Genomic DNA, 20408 nt, shown 5'->3' on the forward strand with positions numbered 1-20408 from the left:
GCAGGAGAGGTCTGGCCTTGCTCTGCTAGTGTGATGAGTAGTCTGGTATTAGACTTGAAGTGCCCAAATTTTGCCTTTGGACTTGTAAGGCCACTTTTACAAGGCATTTGATATGCATGTGATAGGATATGATTAATTTGATTTCATAGCAACAGCAGTTTATTGTATGTCTCTATAGCCATATTGCTAGACCTAAATCTTAATAGAGGCTTTGGGAAAGCTGGGTTGAGGAGACAATTTGTATTAGAAGGTCAGATCAGATCCCTGTTTGGGATATCCAGGTGAAGCTTCGCTTGATGGCAGGAGACCTTCAAATTACAAGGGATATATGTCATTATAAAAAGAACGTACATCATTATAAAAAGAACCTGCACCATTATTAAAGGGCGGTCTGTTTCTGTGTGTGAGTGCCCATTACCCAGATAGCATGCGGATGTGTAATGAGTCTGGGCGATACAAGGGCCAGATCTGGCCTGTATATGGCCCAGATCCGCTTGCTATCTGGGTAGTGACTGACATGTCTCTCATTAACCTTTGGATCAGAGCTGCTGTCAGTGAGTCTGAGTCACTGTCACTATCACAGGCCTTGAGCCCACAGCCCAAAAGGATGATCAACCTCTCTTCAATCGCTCTCTCTCTCTCTCTCTTTCATGCACTGAAACATACACACTCACACACATACACACACACTCTGGATAGACAGTTTGCTACTGTATGTTCAGTGTCACATGGAAAGGTCAGTGTGACAGCACACAAAAGCCTGAACAGAAGGACTATTATGGAGGCCCTCCCTGGTAAACAGCCCATATTCAATAAGCTATGATGGAAGGGTGGAATAAGGATACAGGGTGTGTTTTATACGGACCTTCAAGTTAACAACAAGTTAACAGCTATAGGAACAGCAAACACACATGTCAGCTGAATGATTGAGTTTCCAGTAGAATTTGGGCGGTGGGTGGAGAGGAACACCCACACACGCATGCGCGCGCAAATAGGCCAACAATAGTGCAGATAATAGAGTAGTAGTAGCCTAGTAGTAGGCTAGTACTTTTTTGTACTAAATTGCAATCAAGACAACAAAGACTAGATACACATTTATAACAGACACAAAATATACATTAATCAAAATATACATGTGTGCAAATAAACACATTTAGGCTCAAGTATCCCTTAGCATGCCTGTGCAAATAAGGCCGCGATCACACCTACATCCATGGATCACACCGAAACGGGTCGCCAGCAAAACCTTGTTTTCCTATGAGCCGCCTGCCGTGTGCTCATCTCTCTTCCGCTGCCAGTTTCTTTTGGCAAATAATTTTTTTTAGATGCTAAAACTAGTTAAAATATTCACAACTTTTCAACTTAAGACGCGGCCTGCTCACTGGCCCGGGCAGCCAATCAAAGCATGACCTCTACGACTATTAATATTTCACTTTATTAAGGTCTGGCGAGAAAGTAGAAACCATGCAAATTCCCATTATGTACATTGTTCCACATACCTTAACGGCCCACGTCCACAATCGTCACTACTGCACAACACACTGTACTACAACACTGCACAACACGCCTGGATATGTATACTGAAATTGTGCATCCCCTTTTATTTTTTTATATGTCGTCTACAACAGCGCATGCCTTAACCCTCAAATTCCTACTGTGTGTGAACCATATGCATTGAAATAAACAGATCTTGAGTCTTGAGATTAATCTATTGACATAACCAGGACGTGTGTCCGTATCATTGGAACTGAAGTGAGTTTACTACCAGCGTTCCAAAAACCGTTGTAAAACGTTTTGATCAAAATCGATAAACAATGACTCAATGTAAGTGCCTTAGAAACGACGTGATGGTGCGAAGCGTAGCCTGCCACTAGAGGGCGCATCGTCAAGTGCTCGCTGGAGTAACAGGTAGGCTACATTGTGTCGTGATGATTGATTGATGATTTTACATGATATTGCCGACAATGACAAATGCGTGCGTGGGCGCGCGCGCGCGCACACACACACACACACACACACACACTGACTCATTCGTGTGAGCTAATTTATAGATGAGTAATAGTTGGCCAGGATTGCTGTTTTGTTTTGCTTACAATACAGTAGCGCCATCGTACAATACAGTAGCGCCATCTTGTGTACAGAAAGAGGAATTACAATGGAAGTGTAACTGATCTTGTCGGTCCACCTCAGGCATTACTGGAGAAATGGATTCACTGGGTGAGTTGCAGAAAAGGATATTCAGAACTGTAAGTAGCCTGCTAGGAATATGATTTCCACTATACATGCTAGAATCAATTAATATTAATGGGTTAGGATTGTGCTGAATTTACATTTGTGTTGTGAAAATAATGTGTAATATTAGTTGTAGACTACCATACAGGAAAACAATTTTGTTTTTACAGCTGCTGATATCCCATGCCAGTGATTCACCTGGGTCCACATTACACAACCAGACACCAGCATCATCACACCAGGCCTGATCATTCCAGGGTGGAAAGGTTCAGAGGGCCATCCTGGTGAATGAGCCTCTCCCACTCCCCCCAAAAAATATTCACCTGGGCTCCTTACTGCTACACACACAATTAGCACCAACAGGCAGCGGCGCAACACCCAGTCATATCCGCCTGAACCAGATGAACCCCACCCCGTTGGCCAGTGGCCCCGTCAGTCAGGGGCGGGGTGAGAGGCTACGACCCTGGTTGTCCCACATTATCACAGCCTCCAATCCCACAAGCTGCCAGATATACAGTAGCCCGGGGAGTGCGGAGGATAGCGCCTGTTAACGGAGGTCGGATGTGAGCTGCCCTGCCTCGCTGGGAGTGACGGGGAATCTCAGGTCCTGAGAACAGGGAGGCGGACGTTGGGAATCGTTGGGAGTGAGACAGCCGGGCAGGTGGGGAATGCTGACAGAGATGGGAGACGGGGACAACAGCAGGGATGGGGACAGAGGCGGGAATGCTGACAGGGAGACAGAGATGGGAGACGGGGACACCAGCAGGGATGGGGACAGAGGCGGGTATGCTGACAGGGAGACGGAGATGGGAGACGGGGACACCAGCAGGGATGGGGACAGAGGCGGGTATGCTGACAGGGAGACTGAGATGGGAGACGGGGACACCGGCTGAAGTGGACTCGATCCATGGCACAGTCACCCCATTCTCCATCTTACCTTCAGGATCAATGGTTAATTTTGAGATGTTTCTGTTCATCGATAAACACTCAATAAGACAAAAAAAGAAGCTGTCATGTTTAAAGATTTGGTGAATTTATTGATTCATGAAAAACACTACACATCTTTTGTATTTATATTTATATTATAAGTTATTTCCATAAGTTAACAGTCCTTAACCTGGTCTTACCAACAGTCCAACTAAGGGCTAACCAACAAAAGCTACTCAACACACAAAGCTAAGGCTAGGTTTAGTGTTCTGAGGAAGTAATCAACACCTCTGCCAGCTTTCATATCATTCCAAGAACATCTAGAGACAGTAAAACCAACCCGGTGCGATTGAAAGCGTGACCCCTCAACTCCTCTTCTGATAAAACTGATTTCATTTATTTTTCATTTGGATGCTATCCATCCCCCACCCAACAAAAGAAGCATGTTTGTGATAGTGAGTATACATACTCTGGTACTGTAGCAAGCAGAGGTGGATCACAGACTATGGGTTGAATCACTGACTACAATGTGAGGATCAGACATGTGAGTTGTTCTAGCAGTGGCAACAGCAACATTTGGTTTCTTTTTCTTTTTTTAAACTACTTTTTTTCCTCAAATATACTGTTTACTTACACCAAAGTGCAAATATATGTTTTTACTGTATATATACTGTTATGCATATATATATATATATATATATGTGTGTGTGTGTGTAATATATATATATATATATATATATACACACACACACAGGATATATATATATATATATATAGAGAGAGAGAGATATATTTATTAGTCTAATTTACTACAAGTCATCTTGCCAGGAGGTTGAGGCTTTTGGAGTATTATGGCACAGTTCAAAACTCAGGAGAAAACATCGCATAGGTCCTACAACATCAATGCAAAGTTTACAACTAACACACTAATATCTTTTTGTGACCAAACGTTTTAAGTTGAATACATTTAATATCCGATGATATACAGTTAAAAGGCATTAACATCTATATATTGGTATCAGGATATCTGTTGATAGCAGATTAAATATATTTTCAGTGACGCTCTCTTAGTGCCAGAATCAACATCCTGAAACTGTACATCTGCCTACTTCCTGGAACTGAGCCTTTTCCAAAATAAAAGTCCCGTCTCAGAGCAAACAGAACAAAAACAACGGTCTGTCTCAAAACGAAAAGAAAACCAGAAGTAAACAGAACCGAGCAGTTTCATCATCTACTCCTCACACACACCAACCAGGACGGAAGAATTCTCTTCTCAACCAACCATGAATACAGCATCCTCCGCTGAAATGCTTCTCTCTCTTGCATCGATAACCGTTAGTGACACATAATTTACAAATACATAGTTTATATATTTATGTATATACCTCCAGTGTGTACACAACCCACAATCTCCAATGGGGACCAGAACCATCTGATTGTGACAAAGATCTGCCACAAAAGGGTGCATGCAAGAAGGATACTTTGAACCCGATTCAGAGTTAGAAATCAGCACTGCTTGTTTAGTGCAAGTGACACTGTCAAATTGGTATTATGGGCCTGAAAACACACTTGATTAATGAGCTTGTCTAAGCGAGGAGGAGACAGCCATTGCTGGCCTGGGGGGGCTTGTGATGTCCCTGTCTCCGGTTTCGCTCTTTCCTCTAATTTATTCAGGATAGGATCTAGGAGGGTCCTCCAGGGTCTAAGTCTGGATCAAAGGCCTCGGGCCTCGTAAAGCCCGGTCCAGAAACTTCTCTAGAGATTCATCTGCACTTGTTCTTCAGACAGACACCTCAGAAGCAGTAGTAGTTGGATTTCCTCAAAAACCACAATTACAGAATTGTTGCACGTTGTAAATATTTTTGGGAGTTTTAAGCGTTTTGGGGTTTTATTATTATGTTTTTTGTTTTTTTTCTTTAAGACAAGAGCGATCTTAAGAGGACAAGCAATGTAAGAGAGGAAGGTGTGAGAGTGCACACACACTCCGCTTCACTTCGCTGTCATCATCTGGACAAACTCTGCAAGGAGGAGAAGAGGAGAGACATGAGGAGACACATCCACGACAGGGAGGGGAGTCTGAAATACACGATGACAACATCACCAAGCATGATGGGTACAGTGGCATCATCCACAAAACACATGTGTTAATAAGAGGAGTCGGAGGTAGAGAGAGGGGAAAGTAGAAAGTAGAGAAGAAGAGACAGAGAGAGAGAGAGAGAGAGAGAGAGAGAGAGTGAGTGAGTGAGTGAGTGAGTGAGTGAGTGAGTGAGAGAGAGAGAGAGAGAGAGAGAGAGAGAGAGAGAGAGAGAGAGAGAGAGAGAGGGAGAGAGACACAACCAAGCTGCGACAAGGAGGAAGGAGTACGATTAAGGAGGAGGTAAAGGAAGGACAGAGAGGACGAGGATGAAGATGAATGAGGAAGAGGAGGAAGGACGGACGGAGGACCCTCTCACCCTCGTAGTTGACCTGTCCGTCTCCGTCTATGTCGGCCTCCCTGATCATCTCGTCCACCTCCTCGTCCGTCAGCTTCTCTCCCAGGTTGGTCATCACGTGCCTCAGCTCAGCCGCGCTGATGTAGCCATTTCCATCCTGCAGGGGGCGGCAGGGAGGGCCAGCGGGTTAAAGTCACAATCCAAAAAAGATACCAAAAAAGATATATTGATCTTGCTTTATTTGCAGCTAGGAAATGTTTTACCAGACACTGGAAATGTTCTACTCCCCCATCCATTACGCAATGGCTTAATGAACTTTCAAATTACATTCCCCTTGACGGAATTTATTATAACAATAGGTGTAAACAAGATTAATTTTTACAAACTTGGAAACCACATTGATTTTATGGAATCCAGGCAGGTGTAATATAGGCTGGTAATTTACTTGTGTGTTTAGTGGTTTTTCTTGTCTTTGTTTTGTCTGTTTCTTTGTTATGTCTTTACATGTTTGTATTGATGGTTGTTGTACAGTATGTGAGTATTACTGTGTTGTTGTTTGTCTCGTCTTTGTTTTGTTATGTTTGTATTGATGGTTGTTGTATATGTGTGTATTTTATTTTATTTCTTCGTGTCCTTCCTGTGTTGTCATGGTGTTTGTGTGACCATACGTGTGTGAAAATACGATAAATACAATATAAAAATTTAAAAAAGTCACAATCCGCAATTGGGGAATCAAGAGAGCCGCACAGCCCCATCTGTTTACTATGACACAGCAGGGAGGGAGTCATGTGGTCCAGCCAGCATGAGTATTCATCATCACCACTGTCTCCGCAAACGCAAACCCCTTTCCAGTGTGCTTCCTCTCGCCTCTCTCCTACAGCTACAGGGTGTGTGTCCTTGGATGAACGGGTCAGACCCAACAGACACAGGGTGTCTACAGACAAACAAAATGATCTTTCACAGTCACACACAAGCTCTGCGGAAGATGCAAATATATCCATGTCCCCATCCTTTGTATAGAAGAGACACGTGCGCGCATGCGGATGATGGGTGTGAAAGGGCTGCGTTGTTCCAGGCCGCAGGAAGCCCAGTGCTGAGCAACGCGAGCAGCTGGCGCAGAGCTCTGCCTGTTAGCTTGTGACTCTGATTACAGCTGCAGTGCTACATGTTCCTGCCTCTCTTTCTCTCTTCCTACCGGCATCCATAGATCTGCCCGTCTACCTCTCTCTGCCTGCCTGTCTCTCTGGGTGCCTGTCTCTCTGGGTGCCTGTCTCTCTGCGTGCCTGTCTCTCTGGGTGCCTGTCTCTCTGCGTGCCTGTCTCTCTGGGTGCCTGTCTCTCTGGGTGCCTGTCTCTCTCTGCGTGCCTGTCTCTCTCTGCGTGCCTGTCTCTCTCTGCCTGCCTGTCTCTCTGCCTGCCTGTCTCTCTGCCTGCCTGTCTCTCTGCCTGCCTGTCTCTCTGCCTGCCTGTCTCTCTCTCCGTGCCTGTGTCTGCCTGTCCATCTGCCTGCAGCGGGGAGAGACAGTACTAGTGGTGCGTTCCATTTGAGCGGGGAGAGACAGTACTAGTGGTGCGTTCCATTTGAGTGGGGAGAGACAGTACTAGTGGTGCGTTCCATTTGAGCGGGAAGTGGTGAGGTGGGAGGTGGACGTCAACCACGAGGTCACCGCGTCACAGTAGACACCAACAGCTCAAAACGAAGATGGACGTCAACTAGCTTCGTTTGCTGCACTACGTGGTATTTTGCGCATACAAAAGAGGTAGCGGACATGTCCTGAGATTAACAATTGGGGAATACTGTGTTTACGACTGATTTAATGAGATACAAATAAAACAGAAATGCTAATAAAACAGTATTACTTAAGTTTCACGTAGATACGTAGGGAGCGGCCATCTTGTTCACGACTTCCAGAGCGAACTGGGGGTAGGGGCGAGCGGTACGAGTTCATGAGTGGAGAAAACAAGTCGGGAGGGGTGTTCCAGTTAAGACTGCGGGAGTGGTATCTCGTAAATCACCACTTCACGAGCCAAATGGAACGCAGTACAAGCTCCCTGTCATCAAAACAAAGGCCTCTTCTCTCTCTCTCCTGCTCCCACTCCCTCTCTCTCCCTCTCTCATTGTTAGGAGACACGAGGAGGACGAGGACGAACTGAGGGTTACACCACAGCCAGTACGGTAGCTAAGGCACTACACAGCACAGCCCTGCACAATACTACACTACAGGACACACAGCCCTACACAATACTACACTACAGGACACACAGCCCTACACAATACTACACTACAGGACACACAGCCCTACACAATACTACACTACAGGACACACAGCCCTACACAATACTACACTACAGGACACACAGCCCTACACAATACTACACTACAGGACACACAGCCCTACACAATACTACACTACAGGACATACAGCCCTACACAATACTACTACACTACAGGACACACAGCCCTACACAATACTACACTACAGGACACACAGCCCTACACAATACTACACTACAGGACACACAGCCCTACACAATACTACTACACTACAGGACACACAGCCCTACACAATACTACACTACAGGACACACAGCCCTACACAATACTACACTACAGGACACACAGCCCTACACAATACTACACTACAGGACACACAGCCCTACACAATACTACACTACACAGGAGAGCACGCCTCTAGAGCCAGGGGTGCAGGGGGGCACTCATGAGGGGTGAAAAAGGTGGCAAAGATGCGAACCCCCTAAAGGGGTCCAGGGGCGTGCCCCCCGCACCCCCCTTAACATCCTTGTGGACTAGGCTTCTTCGTTTGGGTGTAGATGTTTCACTACCCCCCAGGCTCGGGGCCGAGGGACTATCCTTTTACCACCCTGAGCCTGGGTGAGGGGTCACCCGGGCTATATATTCGGGCACACCTCCAGGAGCCATGTCACCGTTTCGTCATCCACAACCCTCAGGCCACGCACTCCATTGGTTGTCCGATATATCGGACAGTCCTGGATGACATGGTCTGCGGTTTGTTCCTCAGCGCCACACTCGCACGCCGCACAGGATACCAAGCCCCATCTGTGCATCGATGAGTGGAAGCGTCCGACGCCGGTCCTGAGGCGATTAAGCCTCACCCACGCCGGTTTGGATAAGTCCATTCCGGGAGGGGAAGGACAGGCGGCCTGGAATGAAATCAGGGAGTCTGGAGGTGTTCTCCTCCCACTCCGCACGCCAGGTGTGGTCCGCCCATCCTGCCTCGCTGATGTTAAGATCTCTGCATTGCTGCAGGAGACCCCGTGCGGCGGCACAGAAGGGTGTCTTGAGTTGAGCCGGCGGGAGGCTCTGCTGTTACAGTGAGCCTGTTGTGGAGCAGACGGTTAGGCTCCACGGCCCGGCAAGCGAGACTAGGCCGTTTGGTAGAAACAGCCAAAACCTTTTTTTTGACATTTCAAGCTTTTGATTGATTTTGCTAGGCTACTATCAGCCCTATAGCTTATCGTGGTACAAAATAGATGGATGTGTAGCATTATAGCCCCAAACGAACCGTACACATGCTAAAGTGCACTACCTTATCAAATCCCCTCCTCTAATTAACGTTACCCATTTAGCTAAACAGGCCACTAGCTCGCGTCGTCAGCCTAGCTCGCTACAAGTGCTAGCTACTGTAGCCAGACAGCTATAGCTAGAAGAGAGTAAGGCTCTAAACACAGAAGCCTTTCTTTTGTCAACTCAGAAAACCTCTTCTTATTTCATTCCGCATGACTCTGCTCTCACAGACTCAGACCCCCCCCCCCCCCCATTTCTAAAAGTCAGCCGATCTACACAAATCACACAAATGTCCTATTTTTGAATCAAAATGGCAGATTTCGCTGAAAGGTGACAAGTTTGCACCCCTGACAACACTGGGACCACTGAGGGGATTACAAACCTCCAAACGCTGACAAATTCTGTGGAACGCTGACTGCCCATTACTGTGCCATCTTACTGCCCATTACTGTGCCATCTTACTGCCCATTACTGTGCCATCTTACTGCCCATTACTGTGCCATCTTACTGCCCATTACTGTGCCATCTTACTGCCCATTACTGTGCCATCTTACTGCCCATTAATGTGCCATCTTACTGCCCATTACTGTGCCATCTTACTGCCCATTACTGTGCCCAACTCCTCCACACTATACACAGCTCTGGTTAGATCCTGTGTCCACGAGAGACCTCCTGCCTTGTTGAACACTCCGAAGGTTGACTATCTTTCCTCCAGTACTGGCCTCACCCAGTGGACACCATACCTTGTCAAAGACCCTGAAGGCTTCCCTGATCTCTTCCTCGCTGTCCGTATCCTTCATCTTCCTCGCCATCATGGTCAGGAACTCTGGGAAGTCAATCGTGCCGTTACCTGGAGACAGACAAGATGAGGTGATGGGATGTTTCAAATTTGGGGAGACAAGCAGGCTCTCTTAAAGGTACAGGCACCCTTTTACCTCACCTCGAAGTGAACAGGAAGTTCTGCTGCAAGGACAACGTTTGCGCACGGAGCTCTCGCCTGTTTCGGCTACTTTTCAAACTTTTATTTCGCTGGTAAAGTACCGATTTTAAACGACTTAATGAATTAAACCCGGCTTGATTTTATTCATGCTTTATATCCTACATACGTTGTTTTACATCGGCGAATCAATTGTTCCGATTCTGAAGACCAAACAAACAACTTGAGCTATAGGCTACAGCCTACAGCCGAGCTGCGGAAAGCCTTACTCGCCCAGCGTTTGACAGGATATAGGCTACTATATATGGATCTAAACATTTTTATAATAACTGATGAATTAAGCTCGGCCTGCTTTTAAGCATACAATGCTTTTTTACAACGGCGAACCAAGAAAAGTTTGCTCTTAAGACCTTCTAGGGCTGCAGCATATAGCTGATCTGCAGGTAGCCCTATTCGCTCGGCGTTTGGCCGGCGCCCTACTCTACGGTTCTCAACTTTTATCCAAACCTTTTGAATACGAATTTCATGAATTAAACTTGGTTTGATTCTAAACACGTTATGTTTTTACTACGGTGATTCATGAAAAGTGACTGTTTTAAGACCAAACAACTTGGGCTATAGGCTAAAGCTGTAGGGTGGGCCTGCGAACTCACTCTCAGTCTAGGCTACAGCTGACGGGCTCATTCATTGCTCGTGACACTCGCTTGAGGAGCTAGCTTGGCTTGCCTTTAGCCAGGTGGCTAGCTCTGTGGACATTTTTTTCAATATTCTGGACTATTTTTTAAGGACAATGTTGTGGATCACTATTGCCGTGTTCAGTTTCTTAACTGGATGGGACTCTGCTGGGACCTGCGCGTCGGAAGACCTGTCTTCCCAGCTGGTCACCCCGCGCGGTGAAACGCTTGCTTTTGATGCTGGCCTATTCTCTCAGCCTCCACTCCACTCTGTCCTGAACTCTCTCAGCCATGCAGTCTCTGCAAGCTGGCGGCGGCTTCTCAGCCTCGCTGTTCTGAAAGACTGTTTCATGATTCCTTCTGTGGACGCTTCCCTGGACGTCATCGCTTCCAAAGACTCTCACTCTCAGCTGACCCCCCCACCCACGGCGAGAAAGAGACTTTTTATTCTTTTATTGCTTTTAATTTCTGGAAATGTACAGCCTAATCCTGGCCCCATGTTTGTTCAGCCTACCATTTGCAATTCGCCATATGATTTTAAGAATATGCACGGATTGCGTTTTATTCACATTAATGCACGCAGTCTTTTACCTAAAATGGACATGATGCGTATATGGGCAGATTCGACTGGCGCGCACATTATTGTAGTTTCTGAGACCTGGCTCTCCAAGTCCATATCAGACAGGGATGTTGCACTGGATGGATTTAATATCTACCGCTCTGATCGGCCACGAAGAGGTGGGGGCGTGGCTATATATGTTAGATCTTCTCTCTCTGCTCATGTTATGCTCGTTACATCTGTAGCAAAGCAATTTGAACTATTAGCCATGAATGTAGATCTGTCTGGAGGTCAGTATTTAACTGTTGTTGGCTGTTATAGGCCCCCATCAGCCTCCTCAGATACTCTACCCTCCTTAATACAGCTCCTGTCTCAGCTTCATTTTAATGAAATCGTCCTTATAGGGGACCTGAACTGGGATTGGCTCTCCTCAGCCTCAGACGACTTTAAAGCTTATTGCTTGTCCCTAGCTTTCACTCAAATCGTTGAAGGTCCCACACGTCTCAATTCCAAGTGTGCAGACAAATCTACACTACTTGACTTAATTATCACAAATAAGCCTCATAAATTCACTATAACTAGTGTCTTTGCAAATGACCTCAGTGACCACTGTGTAATTGGAGCTATTAGGGACTGCAAAATACCCCGCTCTAAACCCCGTGTCATCCAGAAAAGAGATCTGAAGAATTTCTCAGAGCAAGCTTTCCTTCATGACCTGCAGCAGGTCAGATGGGATCGCATTCTCCTGCTTGGTGATGTTGATTTTGCATGGGAATATTTCCACAATAGCTTTCTCCCTCTTATCAACAAGCATGCTCCTTTTCGTCGTTTCCGGGTGAAAGGTCGAAACAATCCCTGGTTCACCAGCGACTTGACATCCCTTCTTCACAAAAGGAACCAGCTCTGGGCCGCTGCCAGGCAGTCCGGCTCTGAGACAGATTGGCTCTCCTTTCGCCAAGCGAGAAATAGCTTCACTGCTTGTGTTAAAAAAGCAAAAAGTGAATTCTATCTCTCTCAGACCACTGACAATCTTAATGATCCCAGGAGATTTTGGAAAACAGTGAAGTCACTCTCAGTCGACTCTGGTCCTGCTGAGTTACCCCCCCATATCATTGACAACTCGATCCCAGTGTTTGATAAATCAGAGATGTTAAACTGCTTCAACAAACACTTTATAGCCTCTGGTTTATTATTTGATTCCTTGCCAGGAACAAATTCAAATTCTGCCCCGTCCAATCCCCCTTTTTCGGCTAGGACCACTAGTGGTCTTTCTGGGCACCATTCCTTTTCGTTTTCTCCACTCCTTGTTGGTGATGTTTGGAAAGCCTTAACGGAGCTAGACCCTAGGAAATCATCTGGTCCCGACAATCTTCCACCTCTATTTTTGCGACTGGCTGCAGATATCATTGCAGAACCTATTACACACATTTTTAACTTAACTATTTCCAATAATGTCATCCCAGAGGTCTGGAAAACTGCTTTTGTGCTTCCGCTCCTGAAGGGTGGTGATTCCAAATGTTTAAACAATTACAGGCCAATTTCTAAGCTCTCTGTCTTAGCCAAGGTCCTTGAGCGACTAATTAATGTCCAGCTCAAGGACTTCTTGGAGTCACATGACATCCTCTCACCCTTTCAGTCTGGGTTTAGGAAGCACCATAGCACAGTGTCTGCCGCTGTTAAAGTCGTAAACGACATTACAGAGGCCTTAGATAGGAAGAATCACTGCGCTGCAATCTTTATCGACCTATCTAAAGCTTTTGACACCGTCAATCACGCCTTCCTATGCCAGCGCCTCCTTGATATTGGTCTGTCCTCTCATGCCGTAGGCTGGTTCACCAACTACTTGTCCCAACGTAAGCAGTCTGTGCAGTTTGGTGACCTCTCATCCAGCATGCTCACTGTCTTAAATGGGGTGCCACAGGGCTCTGTCTTGGGACCAACCCTCTTCACCATCTATATAAATGAAATAGGGTTTATTGCAAATGCTACGGTTCATTTATACGCGGATGACACAATCATGTACTGTTTTGCATCTTCCATCATCCGTGCTCTGGAGTCTCTACAGACAGCTTTTGATACCCTACAGTCCCAGATGTCTCAGCTCAGGCTGGTATTGAATGCAGGGAAGACTAAAGTCATGGTATTCACGAATAACAAGCGGGGGCCAGCTGCTCTTCCTGACATTATATCTCGTCAGGGTACCCCTATTGAGCTTGTGTCTAGCTACAAATACCTTGGCATTCATCTTGATGACAGCCTCTCCTTCAAGCTGCACCTAGACAATCTTTTAAAGAAACTTAAGCTAAAACTGAGTTTTTTCTTTAGAAACAAGTCATGTTTCTCAGCTGCAGCAAGGAAACGCCTGGTTGCTGCCACCTTTTTGCCTCTCCTGGACTACGGTGATGTCCTGTACATGAATGCCTCTGCTAGCTGTCTACAACATCTGGATGCAGCCTACCATAGCGCGCTACGTTTCATTACAGGCTGTAAAGCACTCACACACCATTGTGTGTTATACTCTCTGGTTAACTGGCCATCTCTCTCCATTCGCCGAACCCATCACTGGTACATTTTCATTTACAAATCCATTCTTGGTCTGCTTCCCACCTACTTATCTACTCTCCTTTCGCGCAAACACTCCACCTACGGCCTTCGTTCTCAGGACATCATAACGTACTCCATCCCCCTGGTCCGCACTGAGAGAGGCAAAAGAGCATTTTCATATGCAGCCCCTTCCTCTTGGAACTCTTTACAACTGAGTCTTAAGTTGTCAAATTTGATCTCTTTCAAAAGGTTTAAGCGACTATTGCTTGATTTAGTGAGTGTGCCAATATCATGTTCTTGCACTCCAAGATAACTCTCCCCTGTTCTCATCCCCCATGCACTTTGCACTTTTAGACTTCCATTGTTGTTATTGTTACACATAGTCCTGTATGTTTTATTTGTAATTCTGTCCTGTTGTTTGTAATTTAGTGAAACGAGTGTTGAATGATTGTGAACAGGTCACACTTGTAAATGAGTCTTCTGAACTCAATGTGTTTTTTACCTGTATAAATAAAGGTTAAATAAAAATAAAAAATATGGCTACTGTGGTAGCGTTTATATTCCTACCTTCCTTCCTTACTAACTTCCTTCCTAACTTCCTTAAATTCAAAGAAATATTCAGAATCTTATTGAGGCTGTAAACTCATTTGGATACTTTTGTACTTTTTGAGTTATTGAACTTATTAAAACTGTATGAGTCATAATGAGTGGTCTAATCTATTTTTGAGCATCGTACTACCAGTAGTTGTAACTTGAGCATGTAGTAGTTGTAAGCTGTCACTGAGCATGTGTCCTTGTGTCCCTACAAACACCTCCACAGATACTGCTTCTCACCTCAACTTCCATACCTACACCTCCACAGCTACTGCTCGGCCCCTGAGCGGGCTAGAGGCACGCGGCCTTCACCGGAGGCTGCATGGGGATGGCCTGGGGGTCACTGACCTGGCCCCGACCGACTCTTATCTGAGAGGGCGGAGTCTCGCCACCACGCCACAATTCACGCCAAGGGCCGCACAACTCAGCCCTTGAGGCTAGAGACACACGCTCTTTACCGTTGAGTGCAGGTAAGTGGCCCGGAGCGGTTGAACTGCTTAACGCATCATCCCTTTGACATCCTACTTAATATGATTGCTCTAAGGGGCAATAAGCCGAATTTAAGATGGCCGCCACTCATCGACAACTCAATGCCACATAAACAGGAAGTGAGGTCTAATGGCTTAACACATCATACCTATAATATGCACAAACACACACACACACACTCTCTCTCTCTCTCTCTCTCTCACCATCAGCATCGACCTCGTTGATCATGTCCTGGAGCTCAGCCTCCGTGGGGTTCTGACCCAGCGACCTCATGACGGTGCCCAGCTCCTTGGTGGTGATGGTGCCGTCTCCATCCTTATCAAACAGGGAGAACGCCTCCTTGAACTCTGATCACACACACAATACAAGTTAGGCATTTAACAGGGAATCACAGACACACACCAACCACAGTAACACACATTCTTATGGGGGAGTTGTGGTTAGAGGCTTGAATCCCAAAGGGGGACCCATTCTGAAAATGTATTCACTTACAGTGACTGCACTAGTCACTTTGGATAAACAGATTTTCTAAATGGCATATGATCTTCAGTCAGAGTATAACCTAGCTAACTCTAGAAAGGGTTGTAACAGCCACAATTGTCTTCCAAGTACAACATGTGGGTATAGGAGTTAAGGGCACAACATAAGCCTTCACATCACCACGGTGATGAACTCTTTCACCCCTTGTGACTGGGATCGGTTTGGAGAGCTGTGATTGGGTAAGACCTTACAATTCAGGGTTACTGTCAGGACTCACTCACCAGCAATCTGCTCTTCAGTCAGTTGGTCAGCCTGGGTAGAGGAGAGAGGGGGAGAGAGAGAGAGGGAGGAAGGGAGAGATGGCGAGAGTTTAGTCAACATCACAATGCCAACGACCAATGCATTAACATTTTTTGCCGGGCGCAGGTCAATTCACTGATCAGTTTTGCAATCTCCAGCCTGCCGTTAGGTCTACTTAACTTTCCATGACTCAAAGTAGTTGATGTGGATGATTGACAGCCAAACACTGACTAGTGGACTTTCTTTGGCTCTGTGTGTGCGCGTGTGTGTGTATTTGAATGTGTTAGTGTGTGTGTGTGTGTGTGTTAGCTTCAACAGCAAAGGCCTGGTTCCCTCCTGCATCACCAGCGGAGGTCTTACCAGGCCTGTGTGAGGCGGCCAACACTGCCACTCCGGGCTGAGGAAGTGTGAAAAAGGACAGGTATTAATACCCTGCCTGAAATACCCACACTACGCCTATTATTAGGGAGGCGTCATCAGGGTCGCAAATGTAGCACACTCAGTATTAACATCCCCTCTTAGTCTCTCTCTCTGAACCCACTTTGCCTGAGTGTGTGTTCGTTTGCACAAATTCTATAAGAGGAAATAAGTGGACTAATTTGTGATGTCATTTAGGCATAACATGCAATAATGGTAGCAAGCCATCAATCCAACAGACAGGCAAGGCTCGATGTCTCCGTTTTTTTCAATGGTATTCATGTCTGAGTGTGCTTTGACAAACCCAAGACATGATTCTGACCAAATTCACACACACACCCTCGGTCTGGGGAAGGACAGCGTCATGAGCCCTGTCTCCACTATCCCTGTGAGTCATCGGGAGGAGAGAGGGGAGGTGGAGAGGGGACGAAAGCGGAGGGGAGGAGAGGAAAGAAGAAAAGAGAGGGGAAAGGAGAAAGGAAGAATGAGGAAAGAGGGGAGGGAATTAGGAGAGGAAAGAGGAGGAGAGGAGAATAAAGAAAGGAGAAGTAGAATGAAGAAAGGAGAAAGAAGAATGAGAAGAGGAGGTAGAATGAGGAGAGGAGAGGTAGAATGAGGAGAAAGAAGTATGAGAGGTGAGGTAGAATGAGGAGAGGAGAGGTAGGAGGAGAGGAGAGGTAGAAGGAGGAGAGGAGAGGTAGAAGGAGGAAGGCAAGGTACAATGAGGAGAGGAGAGGTAGAATAAGGAGAGGAGAGGTAGAATGAGGAGAGGAGAGGTAGAATGAGGAGAGGAGAGGTAGAATGAGGAGAGGAGAGGCAGAATGAGGAGAGGAGAGGCAGAATGAGGAGAGGAGAGGTAGAATGAGGAGAGGAGAGGTAGAATGAGAGGAGAGGTAGAATAAATAGAGGAGAGGTAGAATAAATAGAGGAGAGGCAGAAGGAGAAGTGGGGGGTGGCATGTGCAGACAGCAGACTGCAGAGTATGCCCGCTGTTCTGGAGGTTATGGCAGCAAGCAGTGGCTCAGAGCAGAGTACAAGGCAGCCATGTGTCTTTGCAGTGTGAATTGCTGAATGGCTCAACAGCCATGTGTCTTTGCAGTGTGAATTGCTGAATGGCTCAACAGTGGGCCCTGTGCTGTAGGCTGTACTAGCACTTAGACCGACACAGTAACTGGGCAGTGGGCAGTAAGTAACTGAGACTCATCCAATACACCAATGAATGTTGTGTGTTGATGTTGTTGGTGTTTACATTAAAGGAGTAGTAAAGGGAAAATGCATGTTTAGCCCTGTTTTAAGGTTACTTATGATCATATACAATGGTTCAGATCAAAACGTTGACAAAACTAGCACTTTTGAGAAAGTCTGATAATTGCTCTACCACCGTTTTGGTCATACAATGGATGTGGGTGGGCATCTTGAAAAATCTTTCAAAAACATGATAAACTCTCGATTTCAAAGACAAGAAACTCACTGAGGTGTTAGTTGGCGTTCTGACATATAATTCGCCATAAAGTAAGATTCTAGTTCATCTGGAAAGGCTTTTTTAAATATTTAGCATAGAACTATTTAGTCGCAGCACATGTGTGTAAACGTCCGCAAACTAGGTAGCCTAGCAATATAAACAATAACAATAGCTACCGTAAGTAGTTGCGCTTCCTGAATCCCCTCTGCGGATGGATCTACACATCTACAACGTCGCTTCAATACAAGTTGGATTTCATAAAATGATCAATAAAACCCTACAGGATTCATACTTTGCGGCGAATTTGATGTCAGAACACCAACGGACACCAATTACCCCCTCGGTGAGCTTCTTGGCTTTGAAATCAAGAGTTTAACATGTTTTTGAAAGATTTTTCAAGGTTCCCATCCACATCCATTGTATGACCAAAACGGTGGTAGAGCAATTATCAGACTTTCTCAAAAGTGCTAGTTTTGTCAACGTTTTGTTCTGAACCATTGTATCATAAGTAACCTTAAAACAGGACTAAACATGCATTTTCCATTTACTACTCCTTTAAGGGAGTGGGAGGATCAAGCTGCGACAGACGCATCCTGTTTTACTAGGCAAGATCATCAGATTTGCAATTGTGGAACTCCTGGAATGAGGAGCTAATGTTACCACGTGTGTTTGTGCCACTTGTACAGTGTGTGTATTGTGTGCGATTTGTTTTGATGTTTGTTTGATGTGATGAGCGAACCCAGACACATTCCTATCAACTTGTTGTTGACATTGCAAATAAAATATTGAATTGAAATTGATTAGCACTGATACTCTAAGGACAAGCGATTACTAGAATTCCAATTTACCTGTACCTTAGTTATTATACATGGCGAATAAACATTATATTCTTGTGTGTCTAATGCTTTGGCGCAGGCAGAACAGAAACATACTATCTTGAATAATACAGACTTCGGTGCCTCAGCTGCCCTGAAAACAGCAATTGTGAGGGATTGGGGAAGTGCAACACATGAAGACAGACATTCTTTTGTCACGCAACAAATTACGAGGCCTATGAAGTATATTTTCTAGCATGCACGCAGATGCCGTGTCTGACTGCCGCACCAGCCACGAATAGTTCAATGCGCGGGGGGGGGGGGGGCGACAGTATATCATTCACGAAATGCATACTGCGGATCGGTGCTATGGTGCAATACGCAACAGCCAGCACTCCGGTGTGCGGCTCTCAAACGTGGCGTGGGCCCTTGGAAGCTTTGACACTGAACTTGCGCTACAAAGACAATACTGCAGAATTATGTAACACGGCAACAAACGCGTATTGCGCGGACAAGCGGCAACAACTCTCCGTTAACAACAGGGGGTTATTGTGTCTTTATATCGTGCATTTTCGTTATGCTTCAACGCAGGAGACGTAAAAAATGAAATATTCTTCGACCAGGTGGTTGCCAAATCTTTTTCCTCCACGCAGCACTGCGGTTGAGCACCACGCCCACCCTCTCGGTCTCGTCCCCTTACCCCAATCCAAGAAGACCCCAGTGAAGGAACCAATAGCAAGCTTGAATCAGCTGTGAGCAGTACGTAGCTATGTTTAGCTATTCGACTGCCAAAAATGTGATCATAACTATTTTGTGTCTTTCTAATAGAGATCCTATATGTCACGATGGCACCGCGCTGGAGCTTGAATATCACTGATTAAGTGGCCGGCGGAGGTTATATGAACAGTTGCCTCTAGAGCATAACGTTTGGCCTTGCTTGCTAACCAACCTTATCGCAGCTAGCTGCCTGAATGCAGTGGCTAACTCGACAATACTGTTAATAATCTGTTCGTCTTAAGTTATAAGAGGAATACAATTAAACCATATCAACTTCCCAGTGAAGTGAGTGCCATGATCCCGCAATGTAACCTCAACACTGAGCAACCACGGAAAGAAACGACGCTAGTAACGTAACGCCATAGCTCATGTTATAATCGGTAACTAGCTGTTAACGTTAGCTAGCACTAGCTATGTGAGCTAACCTTGGCCAAACTAGGGTAACTACTACCCTAGCTAGCTATACGTTTGAAAGATGATGAACCCGGTCGGTCAGTTTGCTAACGTTAACGTGCTAGCGATTACTTGGACGTGCAAAGCTCCCTTTAGCTCGTTAGCTAGCTAGACTCTGTTAGCTAGCTAGTGCTAGCGTGTCGGTGTGGTGTTCGTCGTTGATGTTGCCACTCACCATCGTGCCGTTAAGTCTTCAACAAGTTCCTTGGAGATAACGATAACCAATTTGCCAGTGTCCTCTGGGCGGCTGGTGTAGCTTTCAAATGTATTCAAATTGCCTTCGATATGGCTAGCTGTATATCAGTGATATTATCACGTGTGGGAGATTAGGCACTAGAAAGACTAGTGAAGTTGCCCGGAAACCCACTGCTGTCAATGTGGCCTCATTTGCACTTGATCGCTCCGCGAAATGACCTCACCAGCCCGTGTGTGAGCCAGCAGCCTGTTCATGTGAAACCTGCACACCAACCTGCGGCACTGTGCTCCACTTGCCATATCGATCGTTGTTGCTCAATACACACCCTGCAAAACCCTTTTTGATAATAGCACTATTTGAATGAAACGCGCTTGATACAGAATACTAAAAGCCGTCTGTCACTGTGGCACATTCAAACCGTAGCTTATATCAAAATATATAATGCATTATTATACATGTAATTTTGGTGGGCTATGTGAAGAGTTTCTAACTGCTCAATACAACACAGGTCCCTCTTGGTTTGGGGCAAAATAAAGACAAGAGCGCGGTTTTGTAATTCGTAGTAGACTGTAGG

General features: G+C 45.8%; 1 protein-coding gene across 1 annotated transcript; it reads right to left on the reverse strand.

Moving 5' to 3' along the window:
* Window positions 1-3255: 3255 nt before the first annotated feature.
* On the reverse strand, window positions 3256-20064 carry calm3a (calmodulin 3a (phosphorylase kinase, delta)). The gene is made up of 6 exons (XM_084444700.1): window positions 19814-20064; window positions 15696-15726; window positions 15138-15281; window positions 9881-9987; window positions 5613-5748; window positions 3256-5177 (listed from the first exon to the last, which is right to left on the reverse strand). Exons 1-6 carry the CDS (start codon window positions 19814-19816, stop codon window positions 5149-5151), a joined length of 450 nt encoding a protein of 149 aa, XP_084300826.1. The 5' UTR covers window positions 19817-20064; the 3' UTR covers window positions 3256-5148.
* Between the last annotated feature and the right edge of the window lie 344 nt (window positions 20065-20408).

This window comes from Borostomias antarcticus, assembly GCF_949987555.1.
Source record: "Borostomias antarcticus genome assembly, chromosome: 1".
NCBI lineage: Eukaryota > Metazoa > Chordata > Actinopteri > Stomiiformes > Stomiidae > Borostomias > Borostomias antarcticus.

Coding starts and splice junctions, on each gene's coding strand:
- calm3a (XM_084444700.1), bottom strand. Junction 9,988..15,137: donor CAACGAGGTCGATGCTGATG/GTGAGAGAGAGA, acceptor GTCTGTCTCCAG/GTAACGGCACGATTGACTTC. Junction 5,749..9,880: donor CCTTCAGGGTCTTTGACAAG/GTATGGTGTCCA, acceptor CGCCCCCTGCAG/GATGGAAATGGCTACATCAG.